The sequence below is a fragment of the Kryptolebias marmoratus genome, linkage group LG12, assembly GCF_001649575.2.
Source record: "Kryptolebias marmoratus isolate JLee-2015 linkage group LG12, ASM164957v2, whole genome shotgun sequence".
Lineage (NCBI taxonomy): Eukaryota > Metazoa > Chordata > Actinopteri > Cyprinodontiformes > Rivulidae > Kryptolebias > Kryptolebias marmoratus.
The window spans coordinates 8,563,689-8,575,023 of NC_051441.1; the positions used below are offsets into that span (position 1 = coordinate 8,563,689).

The following is an 11,335-nucleotide window of genomic DNA, read 5'->3' on the forward strand; positions in this document are numbered from 1 at the left end:
AATACCACTTCAGGCGGAGAAAACCCGCATAAAAATATTACAACAGTTCACTGCAAACCCATATGATGCACTCGATCCACTACAGATTACATGCAGTCTAACACCAATTAGGTGTTGTGATGAGAAGCTATTTTATTTTCTGTTTTTCAAGAGTAGTTGAGGGAAGAACCGAAAGTTAAACAACGGGGTTTTCTTTAAACTAAATCAATGACGTCATGACGTCGGTCACGTTTGTTCACCAGCCATAGTGGCTGGTGAACAAAATTTTTAATTTCCACCCCTGATCAAAATACTGTATTACAAAATATGTATGCACTTAAGTCAGCATTTTTACAAAGTAACCTGGTTTTGTGTTATGTTAAAATTTTAAATGAAATATAAAACTAAAATCCCCGGTATTCACTTCTATTGTTACTATAATTATGTATTTATATGCAACTAGTGATCTTTGCAGTGTCCTTTCAGCCTTACCAGACAAACGTTGTAAAAACAAATAAACAAATATGTTTATTTTAGAATTGCACTGTTTTCTTCTTGGTGTGTTTGTGTTTCTCACTTACTGTACTGAGGTGGAGCTCAGAGTGAATCCTCTTAACCAGGTAATCTGTGCACCCACCTGCTACAGTCATCCACCACATCCACTCTACACCAATATGCCACCTCCTCTGTAGCCTCTGTGACCCAGCTCAAGTGAAGGTGAGATAGATCGTTACGGTTCAAACATTTGTGGATCATTTTTAAATAATTCCTGACACGATCCGTCCTTCTGTCCTCCAGACCATGCTGCTGTCTCCTCAGGCGGAGAGAAACTGGGAGGGTCTTTGTTCGGTGCTTGAAGACGTCCTGGAGGACGAGTCCCACCGGCAGCTGTTTGCCTTGGAGCTGGGCTCTGGAACAGGACAGCACGTCGTACGGTTTGCCCAGAAGATCCCTTTTGTTACTTGGCAGCCGTCGGATATCAAAGAGGAGCACCGGGACAGGTTTGTGTTTTACAGAAAAGGTTTGAAAACCATTATGCTGTCCTCTGAACATCAGATCTATAAAAAAAATAGAGCTGTGATGAAGACGTGTACACCTTGTTTACAGCATAAAGGCTTATATTGATGCAACCCAGGCAAAAACTGTGCTGCAGCCCATCTTCTTGGACGCCAGCGAGCCTTGGGAGAAATGGGCCGGCCTTTCTCGCAGCTCCTGTGATGTTATTATTGCCATTAACTTATTACAGTACAGCTCCTTCAAAACAGCCCAGGTGGGTACATTTATCTACAGCAACAACCAAAGATCCAGACTTTTATTGCTTGAGTAATTGAGACACTTACATGTGTTTTTCTAAGGGTGTTTGCAGCGGAGCAGGTCAGATCCTCAAACAAAACGGCCTTTTGATAACACATGGGGTATGTACTATTAGTAGTTTCATGTCTTGTGTAAAGTACAAACTCTAACAGCCAATTTAAAAACTAACACGCTTTCCCAGGTGTTTGCCGTTAATGGCGTCATTACACCAAGTTGTAACGAGCACCTGGATGAAGAGCTTCGAAAACTGTGAGAATTTTTACATCTTGTGCAAACAGAATTTTGTAATAAATATCTGACTGATCTTACAGAGTCATCTTAAAGTGGAAACCTTCTGCATTATTCTTGTCCTGTTTAAGTATTTATTCATTGTTTGAGGTGTATAAAATGTAAAACTTGTGACGTACCTGGTTAAAGGCTTCTCATTGTGTGTCTGTTATGGTTTTGTCAGGATCATGTTTAACTGTTTGTCCCGCAGGAACCCAGAGTGGGGTCTGCCAGATCTTGATGTTCTCAGACAGCAGGCCTACGGGAGCGGCCTACGCTTGGAGAGGATGGTACGATGGTTAAAGATGCTTGTGACATCTACAGCGCCACCGACACGTTTTTAATTCCTGTAACTTTTTATTTTCAGATTGAGATGGAAGATTACTACAAATGCCTCGTCTTCAGGAAACTCTAAAGCTGTTTAAAAGAACACTGGAAATGAAATACGCATTTAAAGTTTCGAGAACTGCAAACAGCTGGACATGTCACTGGATCCAATATGCAAAAAGAAAACAACAACATTCTGACAGTTCTCAAAATAACTAGTTTGTAAGCTGAACTGTGATGTAAAACTTAAAAAGAAAGAAAGGCTAAAAAAACAGGACTGGTTCAAACAGATTTCAGTCTTGGCTTGAAGTGGAAACTACTCAAAACAAAAGTGCAGAGGAGAATATTTGGTGGCTACTTAAACAGCTAGTGAAGTTTCTGTAGGACCTGTACTTTATTTTCTTTTATGTTGTATTTATTTGTCCTACTGACAATTTATCCATGTCGTGCTAATTCTACTTGATCAAAAAAAAAAAAAAATACCAGATGAATGACATTATTTTGTAAGTTATAGTTTACACGTTCTTATCCGTCATCTGTGTTATGTTAGTCCGATCTGTGCTGTATGGATGTAAAATAAACGAGACGAAGCAGGTAGACAATAAGAACCCGATATTTATTAAATATAATTTTAAAATTACTTTTAAAGTCAGACAGATCAGTAAGATGTAATAAAGAAGCGTTACAGAATCACTAAAAGTGTGACACATACATGCAGGACACTGTTTTCACTCTGAAAGCATTTCCACATTTCTAAATAGTCAAGTACACCTGAGAGAGAGTTCCTGTGTGTACTTTCTATGCAGCTTTTGTTACATGTGACAATCACAACCAAACAAATGTAAGTTTTGGCCCCTGGAGGCAATTCAAAGATTATTACAGACTGTGAGGCTTGCTTCAGCCTTGCGTTGTATCTTTTTATTTGGCAACACAATGTACTTTAAAGATGCATGTTGCTGTCAGGATTACCAGACTGATTTTAGTTTTTATATTTTATAATAGCTAGATGGGAATTTCAATTGTTTTAATGCATGACATTATATTCGATGAGAATTAGAAAGCTATTCCGTAAATTTTCGAACACTTCACCTACAGTGTACGACCTCGGCGACGTGATTTATCATCTCAAAAACTACATTAAGACACTCAACAGTCCAAGCAGCACACAACAAAGAAATGCCAAAAACAAGAAGACCAAAGTCCATGAAAGGGATGGCTCGAAAACTACAACTGGAATGATGAGCTGAGCTTGATGGAGATTTGAGTTAGAGCACTTTTCATGGTCTCCTTTTTGACTTTCACTAGTTTTTAGAAACCCAACAACCTCTTAAACAGAAAGCACAAATGTTTCTCAATCACTACCCAGACTGTCAGCATTTCACTTCCATTCCAGAAAATAATCTCAATTAAACGTGCTAATTAAGCCTTAGAAAAATATCAAACAAATGATGGTTGTGTTTTGTTTTTTTTGTTCATCTTCTAAATAGTAATGTTTTCTTACCACCGACTATTTCTGCACTTCAATTATTCATTTAAGAAAGAAATACTACATACATGTCAGCTGAAAGATGGAAGAGGAGGGACAGAGGTTTGGGTTATGGTGCTCTCCGTAGCAGCTTTATTTCCAGATTCCCACACTTCAGACGGGAGAGGCAAGGAGAGCTACAGTTCTGCAACATCATCACAATATTTCACTTTGCCACAACATCACAGCGAGGTGGAAGGTGGGAGCTTGTGTGTGTTTCCAAAGGGCATCCTTAGGTTCCAGGAGGAGGGGGGGGGAGGAGGAGAGAAGGTGTAGTGTGTAAAACCCTGCAGCTCGAGGCCTTTCAGTCGAAGGAGATGAGCTGCGCCTCTGTGTTGCTGGGCACAGCCTGGGGCGCCTGCTGCTGTGGCTGCTGCTGTGGCTGCTGCTGCTGAGGACCACCAGGGGGAGCAACCTGAGAAAAGAAAAAAGGTAAACAGGAAGTTTAGGACTGAGATAAACATTTAAGAAAAGGCAGGAGTCATATGAGGAGACTGCAACAATAAAGCATCAGCTCATAGCAGCCAGATTCTTACAAAAAGATAGTGGCAAGGCTGAGGAAAGCCAAAAGGAAAAAGAAGCCCACCATCAGCAGCTTTATTCTTCCTCTCTATGCTGCACTCATGTCAACACGAGCCCAGCATCAACAGATTTACACATTATTTTGTTTATATATTTTTATAAACAGATGTTGCAATGATGAGGCAGTTTCCAAATGTGTTGTATGTGAGATATATATACATATGTTTGAGAACTTCTGGTAAAGGAAAAGGTGTAAATAATCCATGGCTGACCTGCTGGTACATGGGCGGCTGGCCTGGCATGTAGGGCTGTTGGGGGGGCATGTTGGGATCCTGTCCTGGCAACGCTGAAATCATGTTCTGCATGTTGTATGGTTGGTAACCCATGTAGGCCATGCCATTGGTGGGGGCAGCCTGTGACATTGGGGGCAAACTTTGTGCCTGAGAGGCCACGTTCTGCACACAACACAAACAGAGCCGTTAGTGGGACATTATTAAGTAGTTTGGTGAAGGTTTATGGAAAACATCAGAGAATCCAGCTGAGGGTCAGTCAGACCTGGTATGCCTGTGTGGGTGTGGGCTGATAGTTGGAGTAGGGGGGACTGGTAGTGGGCGGGGCCTGTCCTGGAGGAGGCTGCCCATTGGTGCCCGCAGCCTGGTACATGTATGCATTAACCATATTGGGATCTGGCAAAAAAATAGAAGGCAGACACACACACACACGTCATCAACATACAACAAATAAAGCAGATAAGTCATATTAGTCAGCATCCCAAGTCTTCATGAACAATCAGGAAACAAAGAAAACAACATTTTCAAGTTCTGAAGCTATCAAAAAGTATTTCTTCCAACTGATCCCAGTTTCTGTGGAGCTCCTCACCTGTGGCGGCGCTGGGCATGGCCTGGTAGGGTCCTGGTGCAGTCTGCCCAGGCTGATTCATGTACATGTTGTGCATCGGAGAACCCTCCACAGAACCAGCAGGACTGAAAGTGCCTGGGTAGCTGGGTGGAGCACCAGGCTGGTATACCACCCCTCCAGCAACATTAGGAGGCAAAGACTGCATCTGTATAACAACATATATATAGTTTTTATTCACTATTTATCTATAAGAACTTCAAAAATGTCCTCCAGTTACGTTTTGGAGAGACTGGATTCGCTCTGACAGTGTGTACCTGGGCGTAGGGCAACGGGAACGCAGGCATCTGTGCTCTCATTTGGATGGTGTGCTTCTGCTGCTCCAAACGCATCTGCCTCTCCTTCTCCTGCTCCTGCAGGCGCTGAATGGCCAGCTGTCTTTGCATCTCCAGGTACTCCTGAAGTTTAAACAGTCACTTGTAAGCATTGTTATAAATACTAGAACACACCTATTTACACTGGATAGAACAACTTTATTACCTGCTTCTTCTGCCTCATGATCTCCAGTTTTTGTGCCAGCTGGATCTGCCTTTGTCTCTCTGCCTCCTCTGCAGCTCTGCGCAGCTTCTCTCTGTGCTCGTCTCGAAGCGCATTGAGAGCAGCCCGAGCGTCACGGACCTGAGCCAACTTATCCTGTAGGCCCTCGTAGTACACTGACAAGATCCAGAATGCCATAGTTGAGTGACTGAACACAAGACAGAAGTCTAGGTATACACAAACTGAACCAAGCGGAGACTCACATCGCTTCTCGTCCAGCTGGTTGAGGATTTCCAGCAGCTGTGGATGCATGTTGTTGATGGACTGGAAGAGTGAGAGCACGGCACTGTCGTTGGTGATGCTGCGCCCACGCATGTGGTTGCTCTTCATACGGTTAAGAAAGGTGGTGACAGCATTCTGCAAAGCCTTCAGAAACTGCTCGTGGTTCTCCTCGGACTCACCGTTCTGGTACTGCTGCTGAAAGTGGCGAAGACGGAGAACACGTGAGCGGAGAGTCTGCGCCAACGCCGCCTCAGCTTAACATTAAATATTATTTCTGCTAGCTACACAAAGTTTTAACACACCTCCACTATGCTGACGGGTTGAACTGGGACATGACTTTCGACAGGTTGGCTGATTGATGGAAGAGGTTCAGCCAATGAGACGGGGGCTGGGGCTGAGGGGGTGGGACTCTTTCGAGCCTCTTCTTGCTTCTTCTCCCAGTAGGTTCTGTTCAGGTAGCGGGCCAGCTGGAAGTAAACAGCAGAGCCTTGTAACTATTAAACATAACATTTAAACTAACAATATAAACATTTAAAAAGAGCATTAAAAGTACCTCAGGGTCTACATCTTCAGCAGATGGAGCAGAGGAGTTCTGCAAAGCACAAGTGTTTCAAACTGATCAATTCCACAACACACTCCTAGTTTCATCAAAATAAATCAGTAAAGCTTAAAATCTAATTTGATCAAAACAAAAATGCCTGGTAGTGTAAATAAAGTTAGTCTCACCACAGGGGAAGTGTAAAGGGTGCTGACAGGTGGTGCTGAAGAAGTCACTGGGGTGGGGTCAGCTTTGGGATACACAGAGTACGAGTTCTTCTGTCTCTGAAAGAAACCATGGAACATTTTTTTATTATTATGATTATTTACAAAGTGACAGTAAAAACACAATTCAAACTTTAGCTGTGCCACTCACCATCCGCTCTTTCTCCTCTGCCTCACTTTGGGAAAGAGCGATGGCCAGCTGCAGCTCCTCCTCCTCCTGCAAAGCTGCCTCATCTCTCTTGGGGGGCATCTGGTCATCAAAAACAAGCGATGATAAGATACAGGGTCAGGTAAGAAGATGGATGAAGCGAAGAAGCAGAGTTTTAAACTCTGAAAATGTGTGACAAGATTAAGAAAAATAAAATAAAATCACGGCATTACCTGCGACTGTTGGGACAGCGGGCTGGTCAGGTACTCAGGTGGAAGCTCAGAGGTGCCTGAAGAAGCAGGTTTCCCTTCAGCTTTCCTAAGTTGAGGAGAGAGGGAGGGGTGGCTGGTGAGGAAAGGGATCAGGGAAGACAAACAACCTTGTAAATCAAACGAGAGTGTTTGGCTTGAACTCCAATAATTGTCCAGAAACAACAACAACCAAGAAGAAAGTGAACAGGAAATGTTTACAAGTCAATAACTTACCTTTAGGTTTACATCTCAACACACAAGCTTAAACAACACATCAATTCTGGGAAAACTGAGCCATGACTGTGTGGAAGTTTACACGTCAGGACAAACAAATCCTCATTATTTACATTTGTGTTGAAAGTCGTCTCCAGGCAGGATGTTTAATATCAAAACATAAATACAAGCTACTTTTTTCCTGAATGAATTTAGGAGGAGCAATGCTCTTACAATCTAAAACTTAACAATTCTTAAAAATGTAAAGTATCTTTAAAATTAGTGGACAAACGCTGCTAAATAAATAGTCTAAGATAGTAAAAAGAGAACCACACATTGTTAAAGCACTGAGGAATTCACACAGACAAACAGGTATGAAACAGACTAAATGTGGTAAATTCAGTTATGATTTAAAACTGATCATTAAACAAAAAATGCCCTTTTTCCAATACAATACCATTATATCAGATATTAACTGTATATAATGTCAGAGAAATGAGAAAGAGACAAACTTAAAGGAACTTATTACCAGTAGTCTATAAATATTGCTGCTCGTTTATTGAAAATTTAAAAACATGACCATGTTATGAGGCCAGAAAGAAACTTTGCCTGTATTTGCACGACTTCTTTTTGAGAACAAATCGCTCTTTGTGGAGAAGAATCTCAGTACTTTTGTACGCAGGTGGGAAAATACAAGGCTGTAACATTCAAGGTCACACCAACTCAGATCATTTCCATCAGGAAACTCACTTGTTTAGCTGCTCAAAGCAGGGCTCACACACCCGCACTTCCTTCTCGATGCCAAACTTCGGAATGGTTGAGTATTTAGATGAGCACTTCCCACAGAAGATTTGGCCACAGGCTCGACAGTGGTGCTGGAAAAGCACAGAACACAAGTACAGATCAGCTTCTGAACAGAAGCTCCAAGCATATTCCTCACACAAACTGAAGAAAACTGTAAAACCTTTAAGTGCCCTAGTTAAAGCCCAACCTACCTTTCTTGTCATAACTCCAAACTGAACTCTGCACCTGTGGCAATCCTCCGCATCAACCCAGTCTGGGGCCTGCATGAAGCAGACGTCACGTGTTACACATGGTGACACAACAAACCCACAGGACTGCAGTGCATGTTGCTTCAGTTCAGTAAAAACAACTAAAGGAGCAAACGTGCAAAACAAAACCAGGAATATGCAATAAACATGTAAAAACAAAGAAATAAAAATCTCACTCTCTCTGCTGCAAACATGGCATCACTCTCCTTAAACTCAGGGAATACATGACCTGTTGAGAGGGGGAAAAACATTAACTGTGCAGCATTAAAATATATAAAAGTAGCAAAGCATTTAGAATAAATGCTATGTAGTTTCACAGAGTAACAATAAGCATAAAAACAAAGAATGTCAACACACGCTTACCTTCCACTTTCATGATCTGGTACGTGTCCTGAATCACTTTGTATTTGGGTTCATTGCGGAAGGCGTGAGCCCAGGCTTGAATCAGGTACAAGATCTTGTTTCTGACATTTGGCTCTGTCTGCTTCTGAAAGTTACAGTAAAACGCAGAAGAACACAAAACACGAACACTTTTAATCCTTTTTGTTTTGTTCCTAATGTTCTCAATCTGCGCTGTCGCGTAGCAGGCCTAAACAGCACTGAACAACATTAAGTTAGAAGACAAGACGTGAGGTGAAAAGTCCCTTGTGTTTATGTAAAGTGAAACCACTCCTGTCACAAGACTATGACATCACCAGGAAGTTGCAACCAGCATGGGCTGCAGAGCCTGTGTCACGTGGTTCCCTGAGGATCCAATCAAATACTGCTGCAAGATCAGCCAGCTACCAGAGAGCGGTGAGCAGTGATTGAGTCAGAAAAAAGGCGGGGCGGGGAAGGTCATAAGACTTTTAGTCAAAATACAGTCAACAACTCAAACTGTCAGAGTTTAATATGTAGAACTACACTATCCTATTTTTAATACTTCCCTACAAGCTATTTATATGCAAAAAGAAACATCTACTGTAAAGTTGCACTGAAATAGTTGTGTATTTGTTGCTTACAGTTACTTCAGTATGAAACTTTGCCCATTCAATCAACTTAACTTACAGTTTAGGTCTTTTCTGATTAGCAAATTAAAAAAACAACAACAAAAAAATTAAGTAGGCCAATAATCTAGGTTCTTCCAACTCTTTCATAATGCATTTCTCATCCAACCACTCACGAAGCACCTACATAATGGACTGGACTTCAAGGGTTTTCTTTGTTTTCCTTAATCACATATCTGGGACGATGTAAGCATTCAGAGTCTGACCTAAAGACATGAACAAGTGGCAAAGCTGGGAACTGAACGTTAAATAAAGTCACACAGAATGGTGCATTTACAACAGAGAAGTAGTAAAATGTTCGATAAGTTAATAAACACATTACCTTAAGTAGCTCCTTCAGTTCCTCCATTGTTTGTTTACTTGCAACCTCATCATGCACCGTCTGCCCGCAGTTCTTCACCACCGACTCCAGGACCTGAAGAGTGACGCCACAGTATTACTCCTAAATACCATCTATTCCAGAGTTTACACTCACTGATAGCACCTGGGCAGCCTGAACAGATGTATTAACAGCCAACCACAGGTATTTGGCAACCACATCACAAATTCCCCTGTAAACATGTCTTACCTCGAGCGCATAAAGAGCCACATGGGGGTTTTTGTCATTCAGTTTCCTTTTAATGGCTCCAATAGCATGTTTGGCTCTTAAAGAAGAAACAAAAAAGTTCAACATGGAAACAAAGTGACAGACAGCACAAAGAGAGTGATTTTTCTCAGAATCAATCAAGCTGAATTTTAAGGCTTTAAAGCTGAACAACTCACTGTGTGTCTCCTTGTCGGATGAGATCACAGATCTGAAGAATAGATTCCCAGTCTGTCTCCAGAAGCAGCTGACTGGTGGCTTTATCTGTATTGAAAACAGATAGAAATCAATCTTTATTTCCAGTCTTTCTAAACCATATATATCTCAGGATTGTAACATCTGCTCTAAATCACTGCATATATGTTAATAAAAGCACATAATGCATCTGTGTGATGATCAAATACACCATCCTATTGTTTTTTTTTCTTGCAGAAGGGTAAATTTCTAATGAAGTTAAATGAAGCCTTACTATACTATTTTGAACCTTTTGCAGCCTGGTTTTTAAAGATCTTTAACAAAGAGATTTTAATGTAACCAAGAATAAGACCTGTAACAGGAAAACTTTAAAAAGCCCCTTAAAACCATACATGCACACCTCACAGGCAGAAGTCCAGGATGTGACTGTAAAGTAAATTTACTAAACAATAAAAGTCACATCACTGTGAACTAGTATTTTCTGTCATGTGGGACCGATTCAACAAACTAAGATGGCAATCATTTGCTTGACAGCAGATTTATTTCACTTATTCCATGCTCTGGGAGGACCTGTGGACATGCTGAGTACAAAAACATTGCGTGTTTATAGTTACCTTTTACTAAAACAATACACATACAAATGCAGTATGCACTGTGTGACCTCTTACTGCACTGCCTACAAACTCAGTGAAAAATCTTCATGTGTAAAAGCAAACTTGGTAATAAAGTTTTCTGGTTCTGAAAGTCTGCGAGGTGAGGGAGCCTGGAGTGAGTGGGACATTAGGAAAGCAAGATAAACACTAACCCCCCCACCGCACCCTGGTTTTCTCTGGGTACTTTCGTTTCTTCCCACAGTCTAAAAACATGCATTGTAGGGTAACTGGCAACTCTAAATTGGGCCTAGGTGTGCATGAAAGGTTGTCTTTCCCACTTGTCTCTATGTGACCCTGTGATGGACTGGCAGCCGGTCCAACCTGTGACCCTCCTCTCACTCAATGACTGCTGGAAAATACAGATTATTATTACAGACTTAAGAGAGACAAGTTTAAACGTTTGTTTTCACCATGTGTTGTGAGCCCATCTCTCCTTGAACAACTACAAATAAACACTTGCAGTAACTGTTAGTCACAGCTTTGGATCAGTCCGGAGGAATATTTAGTCAAATCCTGAGAACAGAGCAGCACCAACTCTGAGATGCTGATTTGTTTACTCAAATGAGCTGCTTACTTCAGGCCACCAACACAGCTTTGTCTGGTGAGTGTGGAAAACGAAGGTTACATATGTAACTACGGTTCTATGAATCCCGGATGACCGCCAGAGGGCGGTGCTGAAAGCACTGAATGTTCCCTTCGCGCATGCGCAGTTCGAGTAATAGTATCAACAGAGTCACACTTGTGACACATCGGATGATCAATCAGAGGCTATATAGCCTGACGTCATCCGAGGCTCTGTTCCTACAGAATCTTCTCGCGAACGC

At 41.7% G+C, this 11,335-nt stretch overlaps 2 protein-coding genes across 6 annotated transcripts in view; one reads left to right on the forward strand and one right to left on the reverse strand.

Moving 5' to 3' along the window:
- The first annotated feature begins 563 nt into the window (after positions 1-563).
- Positions 564-2,268, forward strand: zgc:103625 (methyltransferase-like 26 B). The gene is made up of 7 exons (XM_017425441.3): positions 564-696; positions 778-980; positions 1,087-1,249; positions 1,335-1,394; positions 1,475-1,542; positions 1,772-1,850; positions 1,928-2,268. Exons 2-7 carry the CDS (start codon positions 781-783, stop codon positions 1,973-1,975), a joined length of 618 nt encoding a protein of 205 aa, XP_017280930.1. The 5' UTR covers positions 564-696; positions 778-780; the 3' UTR covers positions 1,976-2,268.
- Positions 2,269-2,484: 216 nt separating this feature from the next.
- The window catches only part of hgs (hepatocyte growth factor-regulated tyrosine kinase substrate), a 26,771-nt gene continuing 17,920 nt past the window's right edge, over positions 2,485-11,335 (reverse strand). Inside the window, exons 2-20 of one of the 5 annotated variants that reach the window (XM_017425437.3) lie at positions 9,843-9,927; positions 9,649-9,724; positions 9,403-9,495; positions 8,398-8,518; positions 8,211-8,263; positions 7,978-8,046; positions 7,733-7,857; positions 6,752-6,863; positions 6,522-6,620; positions 6,335-6,430; positions 6,162-6,200; positions 5,911-6,075; positions 5,590-5,803; positions 5,330-5,502; positions 5,107-5,247; positions 4,814-4,997; positions 4,490-4,620; positions 4,207-4,389; positions 2,485-3,827 (exon numbers count right to left, since the gene is read on the reverse strand). In XM_017425437.3, coding sequence (XP_017280926.1) covers positions 3,717-3,827; positions 4,207-4,389; positions 4,490-4,620; positions 4,814-4,997; positions 5,107-5,247; positions 5,330-5,502; positions 5,590-5,803; positions 5,911-6,075; positions 6,162-6,200; positions 6,335-6,430; positions 6,522-6,620; positions 6,752-6,863; positions 7,733-7,857; positions 7,978-8,046; positions 8,211-8,263; positions 8,398-8,518; positions 9,403-9,495; positions 9,649-9,724; positions 9,843-9,927 — 2,270 coding nt within the window. In that variant the 3' untranslated portion in view covers positions 2,485-3,716. Of the gene's footprint in view, positions 3,828-4,206; positions 4,390-4,489; positions 4,621-4,813; positions 4,998-5,106; positions 5,248-5,329; positions 5,503-5,589; positions 5,804-5,910; positions 6,076-6,161; positions 6,201-6,334; positions 6,431-6,521; positions 6,621-6,751; positions 6,864-7,732; positions 7,858-7,977; positions 8,047-8,210; positions 8,264-8,397; positions 8,522-9,402; positions 9,496-9,648; positions 9,725-9,842; positions 9,928-11,335 lie in introns of all 5 variants that reach the window. The other 4 variants (XM_017425440.3, XM_017425439.3, XM_017425438.3 and 1 more) reach the window with 4 other exon arrangements.

Coding starts and splice junctions, on each gene's coding strand:
- zgc:103625 (XM_017425441.3), top strand. CDS start 781: ATGCTGCTGTCTCCTCAGGCGGAGAGAAACTGGGAGGGTCTTTGTTCG. Junction 981..1,086: donor AAAGAGGAGCACCGGGACAG/GTTTGTGTTTTA, acceptor CCTTGTTTACAG/CATAAAGGCTTATATTGATG. Junction 1,543..1,771: donor GATGAAGAGCTTCGAAAACT/GTGAGAATTTTT, acceptor TTTGTCCCGCAG/GAACCCAGAGTGGGGTCTGC.